Source organism: Echeneis naucrates, chromosome 13, assembly GCF_900963305.1.
Source record: "Echeneis naucrates chromosome 13, fEcheNa1.1, whole genome shotgun sequence".
Lineage (NCBI taxonomy): Eukaryota > Metazoa > Chordata > Actinopteri > Carangiformes > Echeneidae > Echeneis > Echeneis naucrates.
Genome location: NC_042523.1, coordinates 801,835 through 827,867, shown reverse-complemented (window position 1 = coordinate 827,867; position 26,033 = coordinate 801,835). Strand labels below are relative to the sequence as shown.

The window sequence follows — 26,033 nt, the reverse complement described above, 5'->3', positions numbered from 1 at the left end:
TAAAATGAAACGACGTTACCACAACTACTCACGAGTTTCCCCGGATTCTGGTTTTATACAGCTGTCCGCCAATTGGAGCAGAGAATCTGCCGCCTGGCTACTGAGCATTTCAACACTCACGTGAAAATACTAAAAATAAATCAATAAATCAATATATGCCAAATCTCACATGAATAATATCAAGAGGATTTAAGATTCACGTCACATATTCAGAGATTAGGAGAGCCCGCATTAGTTCAATTCTCATATTTTATTTGATTGTTGTTTTGTGGTTTTAAAACGTTTCATTTCTGAGCTTCCCCTCAGTGCCCACCAGGAGGTTTGGGGTTGAGATTACTTTTGGCTCCACACATGAAGCAGATAGTCTCATTAAGTGTGTTTGTTTAAATAAATCTGGACTGGAAACTGAGACTTTAAACTGAGGCTTTAAAAAAAAGCCAAAATTTTAGTCACTGAGAAGTAGCCAAAGCTTTTATTTTGAAGGTAGGGACCGGAAATGGCCCCTCACTGTGTTACGAGTCTACGCTAACGTCCACGCACAAGCTCGCGTTTGACGTTTTGCGTTTCTGAGGTTCTTTAACGCGTTTACCGAAAGGTTGTTGAAACCGTGTAAAACTCTCCGGTGACCAATCCGCCTCTGTGAGCTCACACTGAAACGGAAGTGCACCGATTAGCTATTCGGCTAGCTCTTGGGCTAACAGAATGGACCTGTTTGATGACTTGCCAGAGCCCACACAGACCTCCTGTGAGTGCACACCAGCCCTCCTTCAGTCACATTTCGGGTCAATACATGCTCAATACAGCTTTATTCCTGCTCCCAGGTAGCAGGGGCGGGCTATATTGAAAGGGCTAACGTAGAAACAGGAAAAGATCGGTTATTACTCAAATGTCTAGCTGTTTATTTCAAACAGAAAAATCAGTTGTTAGAAGAAGAACGTACTTTGTTACTTCCGTTCCATGCTGCTTTATACTTCGAATCTGAAATTGACAAGATGTGGTTACATAGGTTCACATATCCGAGATTACACGAGCAAATAATCATTATAAATCTGTTAGTCAAACTAACACTACATCCAGAGATTATTTTGATTTTTCAAGTGCATTTTGCTGATTGTACACTGAGAGTTTGAAGATGTTTGTGGTCATTAGCTAGCAGCTTGTTTTGCATTTTTGCTGTTGTATTGAACAATATGAAATATCAATGTGGAGAATCATGAAATGCCAGCGAAGCAGATCCCAATGTCAAAGTTCAGATATGTGACATTGCTGTTTGTCAATACTGTGATCACTGGGTCACTTTTCTCTTTATTATAACTGAATGGATGGCTTTCTCCTTAATGTGCTTATTGCACAGAAGTTAGGGAAACTAGCGCACCCCTCTGGAGCCAGACCTGGGAGGGGAGTTTGTCTGTCAGTACGTGGTGACCTTTGGTTCAAGGTTGACATTTTCATATGTCAAAAATATAAACTAATAATTTGTTCTATACGAAATGAAAGTGTGTTCAAGAGGCATGGAGTTCAGCGGTCTAACAGCCTCTGGGTAGAGGGTATGTTTGAGCCTAGTTCTAATCCTCTTGTCGGAGGGGGACAAACAGTCCATTGCCCGGGTGGGTAAGGTCCCCCATGATATGGACTGCAGTGCTCCCGCACCTACTGATATAAATGTCCTCCATGGAAGGAAGGATGTTGCCGGTGACCTTGTGGCTTGCCCGCCCCCCCCACCGTTCCTTCCTGTCAGCAGCAGAGCAGTTCCCATGGCAGGTAGTGATGGAGGAGGTGAGTGTACTCTCCACCATACACCTGTAGTAATTTGCCAGCACTGAGGGATTGAAGCCAGCCAACCTGAGGAAATACAGGCATAAACGCATACATTCAGTGTACAAGAACATCGCATTCACCAGGGAGGATACTAAGGATAACAGTTTGCCCTTCTTGGATTGTACGGAATCCTTTGGTCAGGATGGTAACCTCAGCCGACCTGTCCAGGGTGTACCCCGCCCTCGCCCAGAGTGAGCTGGGATTGGCTCCACCACCCCCCACGACCCGGAAACAGAAAAGCGGTTGAAGATGGATGGATGGTAACCTCAGCATTGAGGTCTACTGGTGTGTGGACTTCTGCTACCTCTTTTTTGACTCCCACCACCCAATGGAGCACCCACTGAGGTAATCTGAACCCTACAACACTGGGCCTAGAAGGTTCCCTCAAGCACAGAGGGGGAAAAAAGAAGGAATTAACATACATCGAGACAGCGTTCCAGACACATGGCTACCTGAAGTGGATTTTTTTTTAATTGTCCAAAAAGCACCACAAAGAAACACCTGAGGCAGAAAGTGAAAAACTCAAACAAGATAAAGAGGTCCAGTTGCTTCCTACTAACACTCCAAGACCAAGATGACCTGGATGACTGAGAACCTTCTGGACATCTGGTCTTGTTGTTTGGACTTTCCTGTCGTTCTGCCATCATCCCGTAGCAGGTTTACTTTGCTGAGCTGCTGAGCTGCTGAGCTACTTTGGATCTAATGGTTTCTGCTTTTGCCTTCGCCACCAGTGTTACACTACTACCTAGACATTGCTCTCTTCCCCCACTGGAGATACATGTTAAACAGGAATTTCTATCATGACGACTCTGGAGCAATATACTCCTTCTGGTTCACCTCTTGCTACGCTACCAGAAACGCCAGCTGGGTTGTTGATTGCTGTGCAATAATCAGCTTAGTTAGCTTGGCTAATGCTTCTGCCAAACTCGACAACACCATTGTCAGCTTCAGTCTGCATAACTTCCCCTCAATTACGAGCAAGGGATATCTCATCATCCAGGATCCATTCCGCATCAATAACATTACCTGGTCTACATACTTCCATCTATGAAAATTAATCTGTGATCGAGGAAACATTTGAGGAGTCAACACCGATTCCTTTGAGCTTGTTTCTGAGGGTGATTGGTTGGATGGTGTTGAATACACTTGAAAAAAGAACATAATTCTTACAAGTGTCAGGTACTTTAAGGTGGGAGAGCACATGGCAGAGCAGGAAGAGGACAGCATTATCCTATCCACTCTGTTCTTCGTATTCAAACTGCAGGGGGTTATGTCTTTGAGCTTGAGTCTCAGTTGGTGTACAAGCAGCCGCGGCAGAGTTTTCATGATGTCAGAAGTGAGGGCAATGAGGAATAATCAACATAATACAAATATGGTCAAAGAAGTCCAGATAAGGACAGAGTACGCTCTGTACACCTCCTGTCTGTTGGTGTACAAATGGTCCAGCATTCTGTTTCTCCTTGTTGACCCTTGTGACCCCTTCTGGCCATGGAACATATCTGTCTATGGATCCATTGCCTGAAGGCACAGGCATCAGTTTGGTTTTGATGTAAGGTGGGCAGCAGGCTGGGTCAGGGGTGAGCTCTTGGTACATTACCACACCTCGAACATGGAAATTTGCCATTCTGCACTTCTAAGTACAGGATTTTATCATTGATTTTAATATTTTTCTTGTGTCTTGAATTTTGTGTTTATGATTTTTCTCAGGTTCAATTACAGCTGCACCCATTAAAGCTCAACCACAGTCCACCAAAGAAGGGGAGGAGGAGGAGAAAGGTGTAAAACGAAAACTAGACAATGCAGACTCTAACACTGCGAGAAGAGGGGCGGACGAGGAGGAAATCAAGAAAGTTTGTAAAGAAGGTTTTCAGCTGTTCCACACAATGTTTGTTTGTTTCTCTTCCTTTAATCATAGCAATCAGACCCTGAGTGGAAAAAATTATGACTTGTAGTGACAACAAGGTTTGTAAAGAGTGACAGCTAAACTTTGTGTGTGCGCGTGTGCATTCAGGACTCCCTGTGTTGAAGGGCTATGTGGCAGCAAGGCGTGGTGAACGGGAGGAGATGCAGGATGCTCATGTGCTGCTGCCCGACATGAGCAGCTTTGTATCGGCTCTACCAAAACAAGTGTAAGACCACCACTTAACTTCCATTTGTTTGGATTTAAGATCAGAATAATAGGAAATCATTTTAGAACAAAATGAATGACAAGTACAAGTATTCTCATACTGAAATTGTAATGCTCACAGTTACCTGTACTCATGGGACAAAATACACCTTTCCTGAAGTACAATTGAATTACTACTAGGAAGAAACTGAAAGATTTAATGTTTGCCCCATATCTATCTCAGTGTCAAAGATGAATGAAAAGATTCTTTAGATTCTGGAACACTCACTTGGACTCAGAGATAACCTCATTAGATTACTGTGGGCAAAGGTCAGTTTGAGGTTTTTTTCCCGTCCTAATTCACAAACAAAGTGAACCCCCAAATTAAACAAATTAAATGCCTTTAAGTGTAGAATAATGAAGATTTTATATCCAAGAAGTCAAAGGCCAAATTTGACATAACAGTGTCCATAACAATGGTAACTAGAGCAACACACCTGAAAATCTATCTTCTAGTCTTGCTGTGGTCTGCCTCCGTTTAAGCAGGGAAGAGTGATTGTAAATATACTGACCATAATACTGTATTTCAGTGACCCATGGTTTTAAAATCTTGTCAGGTTCAAGAAGAGCTCTGACATCTCACCTGCTGCATGTATTTTCTCAATTTGGTCTTATCTGCCTGTAACCAGACTTACAATCACACAGACCTGTGCAGATTATTGGACACTTTTTCTCTGACCTACAGGTCTCGTGTTTCATACTTTGCCGTGTTTGACGGTCATGGTGGAGCGCGTGCCTCTCGTTTTGCGGCAGAACATCTGCATCAAAACCTGGCAAACAAGTTTCCCACTGGTGAGTTCAGAGACTGTGGGTGGCTTTCAGAAGCCACTGTTCATCTTTAGGGGTCGGGGTGAAACTCTTTCACTGCTTGTAGGGAATGGACTATGCTGTCCCTTTAAGAGTTCAAATTTGTTTCTCTTTTTCAGGAGACACTGAGAATATGGACAGACTCATTAAGAAATGCTTCTTTGACACCTTCAGACAGACAGATGAAGAATTTCTAAGGAAAGCTTCCAGCCAGTAAGATGCAGCAGCATTAATGTGGAACTAACACTGATAAGTCCTTCCCCCTTTTCTTTGGAGAAGCATTTTTTCTATCATTATCTGACTTTTATCATGAACTAATGTTAGGGCTGAAAAAAATGATTTAATGAATTCATTCAAATGTTTAGTTTAGGACCATTTGCTTTGAACAAAAATAGTTTTTATCCTTAACTTCCACCGGCGATGCTTGACTTGGGTTCTCATAGTTCAGAGTGGACTTCACACCATTTACCTGATGGGTTAGCTAACCCTAACCCTGACTCAATCATGAGAAAGCGTGAAATAAGGAACATATTTCTCAAATACCGAAAGTAAAAATCAAAACTAAATAAAAGCAAAGCTAGTTTTGAATAGTTTCTTTGTCATATTGGTTTTCAAGAAAGAAAAAAAAATCATATATTGTGTCTCGGGGGGGGAAAAAAAAAACATAAGCCATGTCACCCAGTCCTACCTGATGTCCAGAAATCCAATTGAGTGCAGAAATTTCACATCACAGTGATTCAGTGATAGTTGTTTAATTGATTGGAACTGTACATGTTATTGAATATTGGTGCAAAATACACAATGTGGGATTGTAGAAAAAATGCTTATATACACAGCCCTTACTTTGCATGGCTACAAAGCAATCAAGAATCATAAATCATTAAGCAAATGCAGAATTACTAACCTCTGTAGCAATGAAACTGCTTTACATGTAGACGTCTATATACTCTTCCTAGCGTGTTTCTCTGTGTTATGATCAGGAAACCAGTGTGGAAGGATGGCTCCACAGCCACCTGCATGCTTGTGGTGGACAGCATGGTCTATGTGGCCAATCTGGGAGACAGCAGGGTAAAATGTGCTTCTTTAACTTGAACAAACAGTAGGAACCCACACATCCAGTTCAACTATCAGTTGTTAAATGTCACATGACTGAGTGAGAGTTTTGGCACAAGCTGTTTTTTAAGGGAATGTTTACAGTTATAGTAATATACGTCCCAGTTATAAAACTTATATCATTGGAAGCTATGTTCTTTAGTAGGCTGTTCTAACACAGTGTCTGGTAGCTGTAAATCTGTGGTTCCCTCTGAGTCAATTTTGGTTGCGTTTGTGATGTGTGTCCAGGCGGTGTTATGCCGGATGGAGGCAACGCCAGCAGGAGATGGACAGAGGAGGGCGATGACTCTCGCTCTGACTAAAGAACACAACCCAACTATGTACGAGGAGAGAATGAGGATCCAGAGAGCTGGAGGCACTGTCAGGTGCACAACCCACATTTGCACCAATACTTCATCTTACTTATTTTATTGGTGGATTATAAATAAAATGTCAATAATGAACCGTTTCTGTGTGTGTTACAGGGATGGAAGGGTGCTGGGTGTTCTCGAAGTGTCTCGCTCTTTCGGAGATGGTCAGTACAAGCGTTGTGGAGTAATTTCATCCCCCGACTTGAGGACATTTCAGGTCACCACCAATGACAGGCAAGAACAGAACCAGAGGCAGTCAGTGTGGGTATATACCCAGTGACAATAAATGTCTGAGCTGACTGACTACACAGTAGTTCACAAATCTGTCCATGGTCTGGAAATCGTTTATCTTATCACAGATGGTGGGCATTGTTCAGTGAGCCCCTTTTGTGATAGCATAATCCCATTTGACAGGCTGAAGTGACCCATTGGTTTAATAGAACAGTTACGAAGCATGGCAAACAAGTTACAATATTAGATACACAAATATGTGTGCATCAATATATACATATTTAGCGAATACAAATTTGACTGAATTTGACGTCATAGCTGTGGATTCTAAACATTATACAACACCTATGAACCTAGCATGCTACTAATTTGTTAAAAAAGGCTTATTTCATTAGTGGAAAATAATTTGGAGTTTTTATACAGCAGAATGTAATATTTAGGGCAAGATTTATTTCTAAAGTAGACATTGTGTTCCCTCAGGCCTATTATAGAGAGAAAATTAGATTTTTCTTTTGGCCATATTTAGGAATGCTGACTATTTGTGATTAATCCACAGATACCCAGTAATTAACCAGATTAAAAATTCTAATCCTTTGACATTTCCAGTTTAAATAAGAAGCTACAGCTGCACATAAACACTAAGTATGTGCAGTTTTAGGTTTGTGTGCGATTGTGCTTCAAGATGTGTGTTCTATCCTCAGGTTCTTCATTCTGGCCTGTGACGGCTTGTTTAAAGTGTTTTCTGCAGAGGAAGCTGTAAATTTTGTCCTCAACATTCTGCAGGTGTGCTTTATTACTTATTGTACTATTTTAGAACCACCTCCTTTAACGTTTAATTGCATGTCTCACTGCATTTATCAGGTTTAGTGCAGTGACAGTTGGTGACAGATAATCTGACCAATCACACCTCCTCATTCTGATTACTTCTTTCTCAACTTATTTGTACTTAATATTTTATATAATACTGTATACATTCTTGTCAAAAATGTTAGCAAAGTGATTGTTGAGTGCTTATACCATTACTGGACTCTTTAGCTTGTCAGTAGCTTGTCATTACTCCTCTCAGTCACATTTCCCGTTACTATAACAGTCTGCATTTCTGTGGCCTATAGTCTACATAACATAACATAATGTTTTGCTGATTTAATACATCAAATGACAAATAGCCATTTCCCATAGCTTTCAGTGCAATCTGTGTTTTTTTTTTTTTTACACAGCAGTGAAGGAATCTCTAGAAACAATATGTAGGGTAATAATATCAGGTAAACATGACCTTATTAGTGTAAAAACTGTGTCTTAATAACTGAGCTGCAATAAATGAGAACTCTTGCATGTCATTGTTTGTATTGCTATTTTGTACTTTGTCCTAATTATGCCCCCCCCCCCCGCAGGATAAGAGTGTAGAGCAGAGGGTGGGGCTGACAGAGGAGGAGGCGCGGTTTGAAGCTGCCTGCCAACAGCTGGCCAGTGAGGCGGTGAGACGAGGCTGTGCTGACAATGTCACCGTGATCCTGATTTCTGTCAATTTTTGATCTCACACATCATGATCATCACATGCACACAGCAGCAGTTTGACTCCCAGCTGTCATCTAAACATCTCCCCATTGTTTTGTTTGATTTTCAATAAAAACCCTTTTCTTCACTGATTGCTTTAAAGTTTGTTTGTTATCAGAATTTCTGGTCATTACAGAACTTCTAAAGTTCAGATGGAATATGAGGTCTTCAACTGAAAGGAAATGCTCTGCAGTCTTTTGACAGTACATTCTGCTGAGCATTCACGTTAATATATTGTTATTTACATTAGTGTACAGTGGTGGCTTCTGTTAGGAGGACTATCATGCTTTAACTTTTGGAACTATAAAACTACAACTATTCATTCATTCATCTTCATCCGCTTATCCAGGTCCAGGTCGCAGGGGTAACAACTCCAGCAGATGGCCCCACACTTCTTTTTCCCCAACCACATTGGCCAGCTCTGACTGGGGGATCCCCAGGCGCTCCCAGGCCAGTGTGGAGATATAATCTCCCCACCTGGTCCTCGGCCTGCCCCCTGGCCTCCTCCCAGCTGGACATGCCAGGAACACCTCCCTTGGGAGGCGTCCCGGTGGCATCCTTATCAGATGCATGAACCACCTCAACTGGCTCCTTTCCACGCGAAGGAGCAGCGGCTCTACTCCAAGTCTCTCCTGGATGGCCGATCTTCTCACCCTGTCTCTAAGGGAGACTCCAGCCACCCTCCTGAGGAAACCCATTTCGTCCGCTTGTACCTGCGATCTCGTTCTTTCAGTCATGACCCATCGTTCATGACCATAGGTGAGGGTAGGAACAAAGACTGACCAGTAGATGGAGAGCTTTGCCTTCTGGCTCAGTTCCCTCTTTGTCACAACAGTGCGGTAGAGCGAACGCAACACCACCCCTGGTGCTCCGATTTTCCGGCCAGTCTCATGCTCCATCTTACCCTCACTCATGAACAACACCCTAAGATACTTAAACTCCTTCACTTGGGGTAAGGACTCATTTCCTACCTGGAGTATGCATGCCACCAGTTTCCTGCTGAAAACCATGGCTTCAGATTTAGAGGTGCTGATCCTCAGCCCAGCCGCTTCACACTCAGCTGTGAACCTGTCCAGTGAGCACTGGAGGTCACAGGCCGATGGAGCCAATAGGACCAGATCATCCACAAAAAGCAGAGATGTAACCCCCAACTCCCCGAATATATATATATATATATATATATGGCATTTGACCATATTAAAATTTTGGCCTCTGATGCAAAGGATAAAAATTAACAATAACTTTTTTTTTTTAACCCAACAAGCCAATTGGATGATGGTAATGATAAGACAAGGCAAATTTATTTGGCACAAGGGAGTTCCAAGTGGCTTAAAGAGCATAGAAAAATAACACAAATTGATTGAAAGCAAAACATTATACCAATGTTTAAAATGTATTTGCTATGTCAACGTTTTGATTCCACTCTACTGATGGATACAACAAAATAACAAAAAGGAAATGTTGGTTTATTTGCTGCCATAATAATAATAATAATAATAATAATGTGAAATGAACCGTCACAAGTGTAACAAGGTTTGGCGTTGGTGTTTTAGTATCACCCCATGCCGCCAGGGGTCAGTGTTCGGGCCAGGTTACTGTTGGAAGTTATCCAACCGAGCCGGAACTTTTGGCGGAACTTTGTGGTCGGTTAGACACAACAAGAGGAGGATGATGTCCGGACAGCTGTGAGGTTACAACTCATCAAACTAAGCTTTATTTATAAGTGCTTTCAAACTGCACTGACACACGGCATACAGCGGATCGCGCACACGACGCCTGCTCGTTCTCCCAATCTGAAGGCTTCCGGGCTCCCGTTCATTTTAATCCGAAAAGAGGGATGAATCATCGCAGAAAGCAGCTGTACCGCCGACGCTGCTGCTGTGGAGAAATCAGCCGGACGGTCACCATGGAGACGCTTCTGTAAACTTCATCAATACGTAGACTCAGTCACAGTAACTGTCAGGTGACATGGACACATTGCTGGATCTCGAGGAGTGTGTCAAAGACTCACCTGAATTCAGGTAAACACACAGTACGAACATCTTAAATGTGCACAGGTGCCATAGCCCTGATGGTGTTTTATTATTATTTTGTTCAGACTCAACCTGGATCAGTTTGAGGCTGAGGTTTCCCAGCTGGAGACACATCTGGATAAGGTACATCTACTGCTAATGCTACTGCTACTGTTGCGCCTGCGTTTCAAAAGAGTACTACTTGTAATTTTACACCTCTAATACCATTACTACTACTACTAACTAATATCACTCTTGTTACTTTGACGTCTGCTGTTGGTAGTACTGCTATAAATAGTCATATTTCTGCTACTACTCTTGCTGTAAATACTGTCATAGCAATTACTTTTATTTGTACTGTTACTCGTACTTACACTCATACAACAATTACTTCTTAAATAAGACATTTAGGTACATGGCCCTGATGCATGAATGTATGAAAGGACATAGTCAACTCACATTACCTGCTGCCAGGACACCATGCAAGCGCGGTTTCAAATCTCACCACATATGAAATCCAGTGCGCACAGTCTCCTAAACTAAACTCCTACATGCCCTCATGATCCCGTACAACATAAATTTGCATGTTGATTGATCTGGTGATTTCTATTTCTCTGTATCAGGTGATGAAGTTGTGTGGTAAGATGGTACAGGCAGGACAAGCATACAGTTCAGCCAACCAGCTGTTCCTGAGCAGCCTGGCTGAGCTCTCCATGTACCAGAAGAAGGACAGCATCATCACTGTAAGGAGCACATGTTAGCTAACTAGCCAATGCTCACGCTAATAGTACTGCACAACATGCTACACTATAGTTAAGTGAATTTAAGAAACCACAATCTGGAACTTCACATTAATGTTCTAGAATTGGTGAGACTTTGGTTTTAGGCTGTGTATTTTCACGTGTTTTTCCAGACCAGAAATGTTCAATTATTGTCATTACAAAGACTCCCTCCCTACACTGAGGTCTAAATGTTTGTAGAAATATTCTGTCCTATCCTATAATATCATACAAAATATTTGACTGATTATCATTGGGCTGTTCTGACAGCTATAGTGTCCTAATGATACATGAAGCTAGTGTTGAGCTCTACATGCTGCCACACAGCTGATTAGTAATAACCCAGATGTAATTATCCCTTTCTTTCTATAAGAGTCAGATTTGACCATCTGGCTGCTGCATACTTTCCCAGAGTGCCTAAAAATTGCATTATTGTCAGCAGAGTCCAGGTTTAGGTTCTGGACCTTTTACCCCCAGCTGGTGCTGAACAGATAAACAAAAACCTGGAGCAGTAGGTCCATGTTCTATTACAGGTTACATATCTCCTGTTGTGGAAAAGGGCTCAAACTTACTTGGTTGTGTGTTTTTATTCTCACAGTTCTCACTGACTTCTTGTTTCCTTCCCCTCAGACCTGTCTGAACCAGTTCTACCAAGGACTAAATGAGATCGTCAGCTTCCACAGTGTGAGTACACACACATACACACACAAATAATCCCATTTTCATTTTTTATTCTGCATGTGCTTTAAACAGATGTGGATTAGAATCAAAAACTGATTATTAATAATGTTGTTCATGTGAAAATCATGAAATTGTAATTTGTCAACACTTGACCAATTTTAATACACAATGACTAATGGACTAACTAATGACTAACTAAACAAGTGACAAGCAACAAGTTCTAGCTCCATTACTGTTCGCACTGTATTCAGCAGACTTATTGTGGTGTGCATTCGTGATGGATAGGAATCAGACTACAGGGATGTGGTCAAAAGTCTTCAGTGACTGGAGTCACAAAACCTGCCTACCTTTGATCACCTCAAAGACAAAGTAAATTGATGATTTCCCGATAGTCAAAGCTCCCTCTTCAGCCAGTGAACATCAAGGTGGTGCTAATTTACAGATCTTGGAGTACACCTAGACAACAGGTTGGGCTGGTCCCCAGACATAGACTCACTCTAAAGAAAGTGGCAGAGCCATTTCTTTGTTTCACAGAGGCTCAGATCCTTAGATGTGCAGAAAAATGCTGCAGATGTTTTACCAGTCTGGGATGACAAGTACAGTGCTGTGAAAAAGCATTTGCTACCTTTCCAAGTTCTTGCTTTTTTTGCACCTTTGTCACTCTTAGCCATTTCAGATCAAGCAAACTTAAGTATAAGTTTATAAGATAACTCACAAGTAAACACAAAATGCAGTTTTAAGTGCTGATTTTATTTATTAAGGGGAAAAAAGCCATCTGAACATACATGGCCCATGTGAAAAAGTAAGGTATGTTTGAACCTTAGCAGCAACAACTGTAGTCAAGTGTTTGTGATAACTTGCAATGAGTCTTTCATATTGCTGTGGAGGAATTTTGCCCCACTCCTCTTTGCAGAATTGTTTTAAATCAGCCACATTGGAGGGTTTCCGAGCATGAACCGCCTTTTTAAGGTCATGCCACAGCATCTCAATTGGGTTCAGGCATGGACTTTGACTAGTCCACTCCAAAACCCTAATTTTGTTTTTGTTTTTTTAAGCCATTCAGAAGTGGACTTGCTGGTGTGCTTTGGATCATTGTCCTGCTACAGGACCCAAGTGCTCTTCAGCTTGAGGTCACGAACTGATGGCCAGACATTCTCCTTCAGGATTTGTTGGTAGAGAGCAGAGTTCATGGTTCCTTCAATCACAACAAGTCGTCCAGGTCCTGAAGTAGCAAAGCAGCCCCAAACCATGACACTACCACCCCCATGTTTCACTGTTGGCATGATGTTTTTTTTTATCAAATGCTGTTTCATTTTACACCAGATATACCAGGATGCACTCCATCCTAAAAGTTAAACTTTGGCTTCATCAGTCCACAGAATTTTTTCCCAAAAGTTTTGGGGATCATCAAGATGTTTTTTGGCAAAAGTGAGACAAGCGTTTATGTTCTTTTTAGTCAGCAGTGGCTTTCGCCTCGGAACTCTGCCATGTATGCCATTTTTGCCTCATCTCTTTCTTATGGTTGACTCATGAATACTGACCTTTACTGAGGCAAGTGAAGCCTGCAGTTGTTTAGATGTTGTTCTGGGTTCCTTTGTGACCTCTTGGATCAGTCGTTGCTGTGCTCTTGGGGTAATTTTTGTAGGCCAGCCACTCCTGGGAAGGTTCACCACTGTACCATGCTTTCTCCATTTGTGGATAATGGCTCTCACCGTCGGTCACTGGTGTCCCAAAGATTTAGAAATGGCTTTGTAACCTTTTCCAGACTGAGACATGTCAATTACTTTTCTTCTTATCTGCTCCTGAATTTCTTTGGATCACAGCATGATGTCTTGGGTTCAAAATGGCTTACTTCACCTTGTCAGACAGGTTCTATTTAAGTGATCTCTTGATTTGAAAGGTCTGGCAGCAATCAGGTCTGGGTGTGGCTATAAAATTAAACTCAGCTTTCCACAATAATATGATTAAATCACAATTACCTCATCATTTAACAAGGGGGACAATTACTTTTTCACATGTTCATGTGGGTTTGGACAGTATTTTTCTCTTAAGAAATAAAATCATCACAGAAAAACAGCATTTTATGTTTACTTCAGTTATCTTCGTTTAATATTTACATTTGTTTGATGATCTGAAACAGTTGAGTGTGACACACATGCAAAAAGTAAGAAATCAGCAAGCAGCAATACTTTTTCACAGTACTGTATACAGTTTTATGCTGCAGCCCACTGGGGAGGAAGCATAAAACAGAAGGAGGTACAGCTGGCTCTGTGATTGGAAACATAATAGATTCACTGGGGGCTTTGGTGGCGTGATGCACACAGAGTAAGGCAGATAGTATTTTAATCTCCTGAGACCTGAGCTTTAATTTGGCATGCATGTTGGTGGGACTTGTTGGCATTGTTGATACTACACTGATCATTGTAATGTTATTATTGGCCACAAGATGATTGAGGCTATTGTCCATGAATGAGGTTAACAGATCTAAATTAAGCAAAGTTAAATATAATGGGAAGGAGAACCCAAAATGAGGCAGCATGGCAGTATAGTGGTAAGTGCTGTTGCCTCACAGCAAGAACGTTGTGGGTGTGATTCCTGGGCCTACGGCCTTTCTTTGCACAATCCAAACACATGCATGTCGAGGTTGATTGGTGAGTCTAAATTGCCCATAGGTCTGAGTCTGAGTGTGAGTCTGAATGGTTGTTCACCTCTGTCTGTCTCTATATGATGGCCCTGTGATGGACTGTTGACCTGTCTGGGTTGTACCGCAGCCTTTGCCTAATGCAAGCTGGAACTGACTTCAGCGTTCCCTGTGACATGGAAATGGATTAGTGGTAGAAGGTGAATGAATGAATGAACCCAAAATGTACAGTAATTACCTCATATTGGAGGTTAAAATATTTGGACCATCCACTTCAGAAAATCCTAGTTGATCAGAGAAACCACAGTATTAGACGGTTAATGCATTTACAATGCATGACAGAAAGATTCACTCCCTCTGCCATCACACTTGACAGCTCCTTAACTATTAAATCAAATCAAATCAGATCAGATATATTTATATAGTGCCAAATCATGACAAAGTTACATCAAGGCACTTTACATATAGAGCAGGTCTAGACCAAACTCTTAATAAAATTATTTAAAGAGACCCAACAGATCCCCCCGATGAGCAAGCACTTGGCGGCAGTGGCAAAGAAAAACTTCCTTTGAGAGAGAGAGAGAAAGAGAGAGGGAGGGGGAGGGAGGGAGAGAGAGAGAGAGTATAACAGAGAGTAAACTCTGTCATAGAGTAAACTCTGTCATACAGGAAAGTTTTAAACCTGGTCTTGAAAATTGCTAAAGAATCCGCTCCCCGGACCGATACTGGAAGTTGGTTCCATAGAAGAGGAGCCTGATAACTGAAAGATCTGACTCCAGATTTACTCTTGGAGACTCTAGGATCCACAAGTAAACCTCCATCTAGAGAGCGGAGTGGCCTGCTAGGACAGTAAGGAACTATGAGCTCTCTGGGATATGATGGAGCTTGGCCATTAAGAGCTTTATATGTTAAAAGAAGGATTAGTAGAATCCATTCTACTCTGGATTTTACCGGCAGCCAATGAAGAGCAGCTAACACATGAGAGATGTGATCTCTTTTCCTAGTTCCTGTTAATATTCATGCAGCAGCATTCTGAATCAACTGAAGGCCTTTTAGAGATTTGTTTGGACATCCAGATAGTAATGAGTTACAGAAGTCCAGCCTAGAAGTTACAAATGCATGGACTAGTTTTTCTGCTTCTTCTTGAGAGAGAATGTTTCTGATTTTCCTAATGTTTCTCAGGTGGAAGAAAGCTGCCCAACTAACTTGTTTTATTTGAGGGACAAAGGACATGTCCTGGTCAAAGGTTACTCCAAGGTTTCTTACAGTGGAGCTGGAAGCCAAAGTAATGCCGTTCAGACTGATTAGATGATTCAATAGGGTTTCTCTGAGGTGCTTAGGGCCAAGTACAATAACTTCTGTTTTGTCTGAATTAAGGAGTAAAACATTTTCACAAGGCATGTCTGATAATTGATAATTAATTGATAAATACAGCTGAGTGCCATCTGCATAACAGTGAAAATTGATGAGTTGAATTGATGTGTTTCCTCATAATGTTGCCTAAAGGAAACAGATTGGTCCATGTACCAAGCCCTGTGGGACTCCATAATTGGCTATAGTGCTTATGAGGAGCTATTGTTAACATTCACAAACTGATGTCTATCTGATAAGTAGGATTTGAACCACCTTAGTGGAGTTCCTTTAATTCCAATTTCATGTTCCAGTCTCTGTAGTAAAATATTATGATCTATGGTGTTGAATTCAGCACTAAGATATAGAAGGAGAAGTATGGAGGCTGATCCATTGTCTGAGGCCATTAGAATGTCATTTGAGACTTTAACCAGCGCTGTTTCTGTGCTATGATGGGCTCTAAATCCTGACTGAAACTCTTCAAACAAACTGTTCCCATCCAGATGGTCGTGTAGTTGTTTTGCTACAGCTTTCTCAATGTTTTTTAGAAATAAACGGAAGGTTCTATATGGGTCTATAGTTTGCCAAAACTTCTGGATCAAGATTCGGCTTTTTAAGCTGGGGTTTGATGTGGTCTTAAGAGTCTGAGGTACATAACCCAAAGATAAGGTCAAATTAATCAGATCCAGAATGAAGGCCTCTTTAAAGAGGCTTGTTGGTACTGGGTCTAATAGACAGGTTGACGGTTTAGATGAGTTTATTCTTAGAAGACCTATTAGAAGATTAGAAGAAAACTATTAGAAGCTACCAAACAGTAGAATTTCCCTTTGGGGATGAACAAAAGGATTTTTGTTTGTTTTCACAGCTTCTTTTTTGTGCTGTGAGTTTATGGTATTTAATGTAAAAAGCAACAGAAAGTCTTTGTTGTCTGTTTTGCACAGCATTAAGGTAGTCATGGTAGTCATGGCAGTAAATGTGTCTTTTCTTCTCCTAAGATGTTGTTTGATCAGACTCAGAGAGCCATCAGCCAGCAGCTGACTAACCTCTGTACACAGTAAGGCGTGTGCATGCAAACACACACAGACACACATGTATAAATACTTATAAGTAAATACTACTTGCTAATATTTTGAACTACTTTTCTACCCAGCCCTGTCAATCTGTTTTAACATTGTTCATGTTAATCTATAGATTTTCAGTTCATTATTAAGAATTTGTATTTAATACACCTGGAAAGTGTTTTGTTTTGTTAAAACAAAGTATTTAAAGTTCAGTTAATAATAAGCATAGCAGCTGATGAACGGTCAGAGCACTAATTCCCATAATGATGATGGTGTTTGTGCATCTGAGATTCCTCCCTCAGCTGGCAGAGACCAGGAGGGAGTTTGTTCGGATTGGAGAGGATCTGGAGAGGGCAGTGGTAAAAAATGCTCAGGTGTCTCGCCACAAAGCCAGTGATGCTGAGAGGGCGAGTCACCTGCTGCTTGCTACACAGAAATGCTACCAGCACTTTGCCCTGGACTACTGTGTGCAGGTAGGACAAAGAGGCCCACCTTCATGCTATTATCAGCAGTCAACACACCTGAGAGCATCACCAGTGGAAAATGTCATACATATCATTTATGTGTGAAAATTGGACATTGATCCACCTTTTTTTTCCCCCAGCTTAACACCTTCAAGACTCAACAGAATGTCGATATCTTAAACTCAGTGAGTTGCAGTGTTGTTTTAAAGCAATATTTAAACATTTTATGAAATGGTCAGCTATGTGATACATGAGAATGACAAATCTATCTGTCTGTCTCTCAGTCTAACTCATAATTAGTTATTTTTTAATCTAGTTTTTGATGGGCAGGTGGCTAGTAGCAGAAGTCACAATAAATACACGAGAACACTAACATTTAATAGGCTATGGTCGCTCTGTCACTCATTTTCTACCACTTATTTGTAAGGGTCAATGGGGGACTGGAGCGAATCCCAGACCCTGTTCCAGGCACCCTGGAATCTACCCTTAATAGGCTATTATTTAGAAAAAAGAAAAAAAAAAAAAAATATATATATATATATATTTATATTTTAGCCGCAAAGCTGATACAGATGTTTTTTAATGAGGGAAACAAAAGAAAGTGGAGGAGAATGACAATATACTGAAATTAAATATACCCTATATTTATTATTATTTATTATTTATTATTATTATTTATTTGTTTGCCCTTTTTAAGCTGTTAGGCTGCAGCTATATGCTTAAATTATATCCAAGTGGACTACATTTTTACATTTTAAGAAATTTTAAACATGACTGAAATATGCCTGTATAATTCTCTTGAGCAGTAATGATGAAAATTATCTCCAAAGCCTCTAAAGTTTCCTGGAAAATCAAACGTGTTAACTCAAATTTTGACTGAGATTCTCTCACAATTCTAACGCCCACATCAATAGGCTTGCTTAGGAATCGGCAGGCTATATTCCAAGAAAATTGGCTGCGGAGCTCTTTTTTTGTGTGTGTGTAATTGCAACATTTGTCCCTGCAGTTTAACACCACAAGAAGTGTAATTTTTCTGTGAAATTAATGCACTTTTAGTTTTGCAGCTAAACATTTTATTATTTCAGTTCAGTGTATGTGGCCATCACCAACCCTCCCTGGAAGCTAGTTTGTTTATCTGCCTGCTGAACTCTTAATCCTTAACCTGCTCCAGGGTAGGTTACGTATTCTGCATAAATTATCATGTCAGCATACTCCAATAGAAGGCAAACCATCTTCATGAGACTTAAAAACCCAGCGTTTACCTCTAGCTAAAATCCTGCTTTGTGATACAGGCCTCTGGAATTTACAAACACAAACAATACAAAATACTCTAACATTACCCACTTTTACATAATGTTAAGTAACTGCGTTTGAAACATAATGAGTGGTATTAATGGGGAGGTACAGTCCTTTTCAGTCTTTGAGGGGTGTAGGTGCATTTCAGGCTGCAGAGGACATTTCCACAATCTACACTGACTTGTGTGTTTCTCCTGTCAGGTTTTCTCCTTCATACATGCTCAGTTCACCTTTTTTCATCAAGGCTTCGACCTGCTCAGAGACCTCGAGCCTACCATGAAGACCATGGCAGCACAGGTCCTGACCCCACAACTCTGACCCTATGCAAACTTCAGTCATGACATAATAATTAACATCTGCTCATGAGGAATAATCAATAACAGACTTTTTAAGTTTGACACTGATACTTTTTCTTGGAATTTATAGATACAATGAACTGAGATGTGATTTTTCCAAAAATAATGATAGTTTTCAGAAAAAAACACACAAAAAATAAAAACCCTACACGTACACTTGAAGAACCATTACTTGACAGATCGCAGCCATTAATTGCAAATGTGTTGCAAAAAAAATCACAATTAAATATAAATGTACACAAATACTATGATCAAATATTAGTAAACAAGTATAAAATGTATGCTTTCTAATTTTTCACAGTCCATGGAAACTTCTACTCCCATATTGAAACATTAAAGTTTCAAAACATGATGATTTATCATGCAAGTCAACTGTTTACATAATGAATTGTACATCGTAAAGAACAAATACTGCACCACTCATTCTCAGGAGAGGTGCATATAGTGGTAGGAGTGTAGAGTACATTTTCACATTTGTTAGTCCAAACATAATATGGAAGTTACTTACAGTATATAATGCGAGAGGCTGCTAAGTTGCACTGGCTTGATTGTTGTCTCATTCTTGTCTTGTTCATTGGTTTCCATGGTCATGTGACATGGACTGACTAAATGTGTTACATCTATTTTGTCATAATATCAAACCAGTCCCTCCAGGAAAGCATCATGCGATCGCAATAGTTAACGCAAATACAAACACTGCAATACTTGCAACAACTTGCAATTTTTCTAAATTCTCACAATTTTCTTGCAAAAAGTTGAAATGCATGAACACAAAAACACAAAGTGGCATGAATTAAGCTATGGGATATCACCAAATAACCTCTATACTCTTTGATCTTAGCAAATGAATTAATGTGCAACATCTTCTTTTGTTTTATTGGTAGTTGGTAAACAATGAATTGGTGCATTACCGCCACCAACTGGTTTGGAGTCTGGATCAGAATTTGTAATACTCAGACTATAATTAATATATAATAATGGGAGGAAAAAATCTGAAAGTCAAATCATACCTTTATCATTTTATCATATGCCTTCTTTCTTTGTGTAACATTGTTTTGGTCTGCATTTTCCTCATAGTTTAACACCACAAGGTGTGTCCGCCATTTATGAGATTCATGCATCCTCGTTGCAGCACAACAAAACTAGGAGGAAACAAAGGACAGGAAAGGAAAGACACTGCAGGATCAACAAGGAAGGGAAGCAGGTGGTTCTGGTAGTATATGGTGGAGTGAAGGTTTCGGTGCTTTTCCTGCCACCTCCCTTATGATTATGAGACTCCATAGAATTTGTGTGTTGATCCTTGGAGAAGCGGAAGTCCAGATAAGGAGAAAGTGTCTCAACAGACCACCCAAGTCAAAGAAATTTAGACAGTGGATACAGTGATAGTGAAAGAACAGCTCAGCCTATTCGCCAGTCAGTGAAGCCGGACATGCATGTGGGCATTCCCAAAATAGTGTGTGAGACCATCACCAGGGCCACCTTTTGGAGCTGCCTGTGGGAGCAGGACATGGGGGCCACCCAACTCTGCTATCCCACAACCCACCAACGGATGAGTGACAGGTGCCCCCACAACACGAGGGACTGGCTTGGAGGGCCAAGCAGTGCCTTGGTGGGCTGGAATGTGTGCAAGACCATCACCAGGGCCACCTGTGGGAGCAGGACATGGGGGCCACCCACCACTCAGCCACCCACCTCTGCTATCCCACAACCCACCAACGGATGAGTGAAAGGTGCCCCTACAACACGAGAGACTGGCTTGGAGGGCCAAGCAGCTCCTCGGTGGTGCACACCAAGGGCTGGAATGCCCACTCTTGAGAAGGTCTGCAAGGGCAGGGGACAGTAGTGCCACAAGCCATCCACAGGAGCCACCAAGACACAGCGATGCAATGGACTTTTTGCCACAAAATGTCAGATGACAAAGCCTGGGTGTTGTGCCCCAGGAAACCCCAGACTCTTCACCAAACCCTTCAACACAGAGTTCCTGGACTGCCATCCCCATGCACCAACCGGCCCCTGGATGTTTCACTCTATGTCACCAGACTGTTGTGGACTGGGTCCCATGAGCTATGCCATGCCAAATGGCTAGTGGAAAGCAGCCCACCCACTAAAGCAGCAACCCAGAGGCCATAGGTGAGGTGTGGCCCCCAGAGAAATAAGCAAGCCCCCCACCCCAGGACCCTGGCCCTCAGGACAGTGCAGTGACAGGAACATGCCAGTAGCTGCCACAAACCAACACATGCTGGTCAAGCACAGGACTTCACATGTGATAATAGCTTTGGGGGCACAAACAGAGATTATAACTAGGGATGTCAAACATTTTTTTTTTGTTTTTTGCCATTATCTAGGATTGTGTTCTTCTTCCTCGATAGAAATATAAGACATGGTCAATAGCACTCATTCCATCTATGTTTCGATAGACAACATGAACAGCCAATGATAATGAGAATAGTGCCTTTCCGAGCCAATCATGCAGCTGGAATAGAGTTACAGCCACTTCAGGCTAGGTTGACACACACATAGAGAGAGTAGGTGATGTAGCCGCCTTAAACGTAAGCACAAGTGCTTATGTTTTGGCCATCTGTCATCTTGGCCAAATGTCATGGTTTTGCAGGGTTGAGGACCCAAACGGCAGAGGCGGAGGCTGCAGGGTGAAGGTGATGGTGAATATTTTAATGTAAACCAAAAACTAGAATAACAGAGCATTACAAGATGAGGGAACATTAGAGGACTAAGGAAACATTACAGAACTCTACAGAATCTTACAGAATAATACAGGACATTTACAAAATAACACAGCATAACAAAATCTTACTGAATAACACAGAGCATAACAAAGGATCCGGCGAGGGGTGAACAGAAACCAGGACCTAAATAAAAACTGAACTAAACGTGACAAACAAGGAGCAGGTCTGGAGACAGGGGCAAGCAGTGTTTGGTTTGGTTTGGATTGGTTGTGAGGACACAAGGAGGGGGGAGACAACAAGTCACAGGTGAAACAGGGGCAGGGAAGACAATCCACACGGAACTTGACAAGGATGAGACCAGGACTTTAAAATATAAGAGGAAGTGACAAGACAAAACATGGAAACATGACAAAGACCCAACATTTACATGTAAGCACATGGTGACTAGGTTCGAACAGGTTAAACAAATCTGAAATATATCTACATTGCAAGCTAAGATGCGAGGACTCAAATGCAGGAAAAGTTTAAACATAGATTCAGCAAATGTAGACTACTTTCTTTACTCTCCCCCCAAGGGACAGCTACCAGATGTCCAGGGCTCTGGAGGTGGTGACACTGAGGGGTTGCTGAAGACTGTGGAGGTAGCAACACCAGTAGGGTTGCTGAAAACTCTAGGGGCAGCGATGCCGGAAGGGTTGCTGAAGACTCTGGAGGTGACAATGCTGGAGGGGTTGCTGAAGACTGTGGAGGCAGCAACGCCAGTAGGGTTGCTGAAAACTCTAGAGGCAGCAATGCCGGAAGGGTTGCTGAAGACTCTGAAGGTGACAATGCCGGAGGGGTTGCTGAATACTCTGCAGGCAGCAACAGGACGGGGCATGGCAAACTTGGCGTGCCCTGGAGATGGGCCCTTGGAGTAGGCTGCAGGCTCCGGAGGCGGGCCCTCGGGCAAACCTGGCAACTGGAGGCTGACTCGGGGGGAATAGAATAAAAGGTTGCGGCAGCGGCCCAGCCAGGACACGGGAAGGATGGCGGCTAGCAGGCTGGATGGAGGCTAGCAGATGCTTTGGCTGGTATGGATCAAGCCACAGCGTTGAAGGCTTGACGGCTTAAACACGAGCAACAGTGTCCCCGGAGAAGACACCCCAACAGACAGCCCAAGGCTTAAAAAAATATATTGTTAATGTGGTACAGTGCGCTCCAAAATCTGTCCAAATGTTTTAGTGTGACTTTGGTAAGCGACAAAGCCTCTCCACTTGATGGATTGTTGGAGCATTCCCAGCTGACACAGGGACGTTGTGTTAACGTTGGTCCTTGGTTGGATATGGGTTGAGGCATCAGACAACGTTAGATAACTAATTATGTAGTGCTGGCAACCAACCATCATTCAACATTCAGTCAAAGTTACCTTACTATAATTAGATGTCAAGCCAATGTTAGGTTTTTAAGTTAAGCCCAATTTTCAAATCCATATCATAATCCAATTATAATCAAATGTTGGGATACAACGTTGTTCCAATGACACAGTAACTTCAGGTGTTTGCTATTGCTGGCAACAATTAACCAATCAGAGAACAGTACGCAGGACGCTGACCTCCGCCACTTTTTGTAAAACCGGTACGTACTGTGCTTCGCTTTATATGTTTTATCATGTGCCTTATATATGAAAGTAGACCTGTTCATTATAATGCGGTGTGCCTTATGGTCCGCAAAATATGGTAGGTCAGTCAGAATTAAGATTTTAGTTTATTTTATAATCATTTTATTTTTTTGAAATACAATTCTACAAGGTCTGTAGTATGTTTCATATGTTCAGATGTGAAAATAAATAATATTAAAACCAATACTAATGTGGTATCTTCACATCTTACGTAGGAGTAAAATGGAAGCTTTAAACTTGACAGAAATAGTTATTTGATTTATATTGTGATATACCAACGATCAATATCGACTGATATGATATATCATGATAGGATTTTGTTCCATATTGCCCAGCCCTACCTACAACAGATCGAACAATCTCCATTCCTACCTCCAAATGGGAGAATTGTTTGATAAAAATCTCCCATTTGGGGGGCACAGAGGCTACCTCCCACTCAGTGGGACTGGGGACTAGGGGGCTCTTGGGCTGGATTGGGGTTTCCCCGTGGCATGGGTGGCGTGGGTGGCCTGGAGGTCCATGCTGGTCCCTCAGCGGGAGGCCACCTTCTGGGGGAAGCTTGTCCCCTGCAGCACTGGCCCATGCTTCGCCCTCTCCCCCAACCCACCTTATGTTACACTCAGCCAAGGGGCTGGACCCCCCAAATTTAATCATAACATAGACATCAAGGGCTTGGGGGAGTGCATGGAGGTGTATTGGGAGACTCTGCCACCTACAAATGGCAGGATTCCCATGCCGTGCCTATCTCCTCAATTTTAATTGCATCCTAGTCATCCACACCATCACATCTACACTCCCACGCACCCTGCACCCATATTGTGAGGGGGGAGACGGCTAGGGAGGGGCACTGGCCCATTGCTGCCCCTGTCGCAAGCTGCGCCAGTGTTGGTCGATGTGGTGTGCCGCGGCTCTGGCCGGGAGCCCATGGGCTTAGCCTGTGCTGTTTGGGATGTGCCCAACAAGCCTGGGGTCCTTTGGTTCCTTTATCTCTCTGCGGGCTGCTTCCAGGGGGGAGTCACTGCTCCCATGTTTTCCTGCGTGTCTTGGAAGGGTCAGACCTAGGGCTGTCTCCGGGGGTCTCATTGGGCTGCCTGTGCACTGGGGGTTGCTGGGTGCCCTGGTGGCTCGATCTTGGCCTGTCTGCTATCCCGGCCCGGGGGTGTGTTGATCCAGCCCCCCACATCAGCTACATTCAGCTACCCACAGCATCCATAGCTTACACATACAGACACATATATGCAGTCGCATACGTACAAGGTGCACAACTCACATTACCGTTGCCAATAAAGTTAAACGCAGTTAACTGAACAGGAGGAGTATGTTAGACTCCTTTGCAGAGTAAAACTCTTTCAACACAACAAGGCACCAGGAGAATTCATACTTCCTGCCCCAGCTGATGAACAGGACAGGTTAAAAAAGTGTTTGGAAGTGATGCAACCACCACCACCACCACCCAACCCCTGCCCCTTGTCCCCCCATATATTCTCATCTTCTGCTGTTTACTCTGTTGACCCATAGCTTTCCCAGCTGTCAGCAGACTGTGCAGCAAAAAGAAAAGACCTGGAGATCAAACACCTGCTTGTACAGCAGAGAGTAAGTTCCCTCTGTCACATTGTATCTGTGTGTGTCAGGGTCCAGATCTTGTTCACATTCTGTACTGGAGCAGCTGACAAGAACAAAAAAAAAAAAAAAATTACAAGGTGCAGGGAGATAAACAAGCTGCTATACTTAACCTCAATCTGACAGGGACTCAAAAAATACTTAAGACTGTTCACATAATGTTCATAAGTTAACAAAGAATGAGAATGTATGAAATCACTCATTCATATTCAACCACTTACCTGTTTCTGGGTTGTGGAGGGTGCTGGAACCAATCCCAGCACACATTGAGCGAAGGGTAGGGTCACCCTGGACAGGAGAGATAGATGGAGATGAACGAACTCTCACACCCAGACCTACAGTACAGGCTATTTAGAGTCACCAATCAACCTAGACATGTCTTTAGACTGTTTGGGGAAACTGGAGCACCCACAGAAAGTCCACACAAGCATGGACAGAACATGCAAATTCCGCACAGAAAGGCCCCAGGCCTTGAACCCACAACCTTTTTCCTGCGAGGCAACAGCAGTAACCACTATACCAATGTGCTGCCAAGAGATTATCAATTTGGAAAAGACTTGCTATAAAAATGAATGGCTACAACTTAACAATGATGCCTATACTTTAGTCCAGACTAAACTGCTGATAAAAAAGTATGTTGACTGAATGTAAAGTGAAACCAGTGCTGAAGTGGCTTAAACCTATCAATGCAATGACCATCAGGTGGCGACTCCAGTGGTGTTCAGTCAAATTTGATTGATGTTTATGAGACTGTATTGCACTCTTTAGCATTATACAGTTCATGTCAGCTCTGTAATGTGTGTTTCTCTACATGTGCAGGATGCTTCAGGCGAACCTATTGTCAATCCATGCCCTGGGAGCGATGACATCATTCAGGGTTACCTGTTTAAACAGTCCAGGAGGAAATCGAAAACCTGGAAGAGGTACTTTTGGATTCTACCTATGTAGGACTGTGTGTGTGTGTGTGTGTGTATGTTATAATAATGTTAATAATAGCATTGCTAGAAATCATATCACTGGTTTAATTCTTTGAACTGGTTTCAGGTGCTGGTTTTCCATCAGAGACAACCAACTGATTTACAGAAAGTCACACATGGTGAGAGTTTATTTTATTCAGCCTGTTCATTGAAAAGGGTCCATCTAAAAACTTCTGTATTGAATGAGGAGTAATTATGAATTCTGTGGATGTTTGTCACTGATATTATAAGATTAAGTATATACAGCAGTCACTGGTCGTCAGTGTAGGGATAAACAGGAAGTCTCTGTTCTCTGCAGGAAAACACAGTGGTCCTGTTTGAGGACTTCAGACTCTGTGCTGTCAAATCTTTGGAGCACATTGACCGCCGCTTCTGCTTTGAACTGCTCTCCATCCAGAAGTAAGATAAATACACA

General features: G+C 42.2%; 2 protein-coding genes across 5 annotated transcripts in view; both read left to right on the top strand.

Annotated features, from left to right (window-relative positions):
- The first annotated feature begins 529 nt into the window (after nt 1-529).
- On the top strand, nt 530-8,122 carry ilkap (integrin-linked kinase-associated serine/threonine phosphatase). Of its 3 annotated transcripts, none has more exons than XM_029517475.1 (10): nt 530-745; nt 3,526-3,668; nt 3,847-3,947; nt 4,671-4,777; nt 4,912-5,005; nt 5,773-5,860; nt 6,134-6,270; nt 6,370-6,489; nt 7,188-7,269; nt 7,878-8,122. In XM_029517475.1, exons 1-10 carry the CDS (start codon nt 703-705, stop codon nt 8,016-8,018), a joined length of 1,056 nt encoding a protein of 351 aa, XP_029373335.1. In that variant the 5' UTR covers nt 530-702; the 3' UTR covers nt 8,019-8,122. The 3 variants fall into 3 exon arrangements, with proteins under 3 accessions (XP_029373335.1, XP_029373336.1, XP_029373334.1); XM_029517476.1 differs by having other exon boundaries at nt 3,526-3,672; XM_029517474.1 differs by having other exon boundaries at nt 3,526-3,681; nt 3,830-3,947.
- Nucleotides 8,123-9,409: 1,287 nt separating this feature from the next.
- LOC115052602 (arf-GAP with coiled-coil, ANK repeat and PH domain-containing protein 3) overlaps nt 9,410-26,033 on the top strand; it is a 29,806-nt gene continuing 13,182 nt past the window's right edge. Inside the window, exons 1-12 of one of the 2 annotated variants that reach the window (XM_029516808.1) lie at nt 9,410-10,061; nt 10,139-10,196; nt 10,676-10,795; nt 11,462-11,515; nt 16,499-16,557; nt 16,854-17,037; nt 17,169-17,213; nt 18,526-18,621; nt 24,540-24,614; nt 25,461-25,564; nt 25,686-25,737; nt 25,917-26,017. In XM_029516808.1, coding sequence (XP_029372668.1) covers nt 10,009-10,061; nt 10,139-10,196; nt 10,676-10,795; nt 11,462-11,515; nt 16,499-16,557; nt 16,854-17,037; nt 17,169-17,213; nt 18,526-18,621; nt 24,540-24,614; nt 25,461-25,564; nt 25,686-25,737; nt 25,917-26,017 — 1,001 coding nt within the window. In that variant the 5' untranslated portion in view covers nt 9,410-10,008. The remainder of the gene's footprint in view (nt 10,062-10,138; nt 10,197-10,675; nt 10,796-11,461; nt 11,516-16,498; nt 16,558-16,853; nt 17,038-17,168; nt 17,214-18,525; nt 18,622-24,539; nt 24,615-25,460; nt 25,565-25,685; nt 25,738-25,916; nt 26,018-26,033) is intronic. The other variant, XM_029516809.1, reaches the window with a different exon arrangement.

Coding starts and splice junctions, on each gene's coding strand:
- ilkap (XM_029517474.1), top strand. CDS start 703: ATGGACCTGTTTGATGACTTGCCAGAGCCCACACAGACCTCCT. Junction 5,006..5,772: donor CTAAGGAAAGCTTCCAGCCA/GTAAGATGCAGC, acceptor TGTTATGATCAG/GAAACCAGTGTGGAAGGATG. Junction 7,270..7,877: donor TTGTCCTCAACATTCTGCAG/GTGTGCTTTATT, acceptor CCCCCCCCGCAG/GATAAGAGTGTAGAGCAGAG.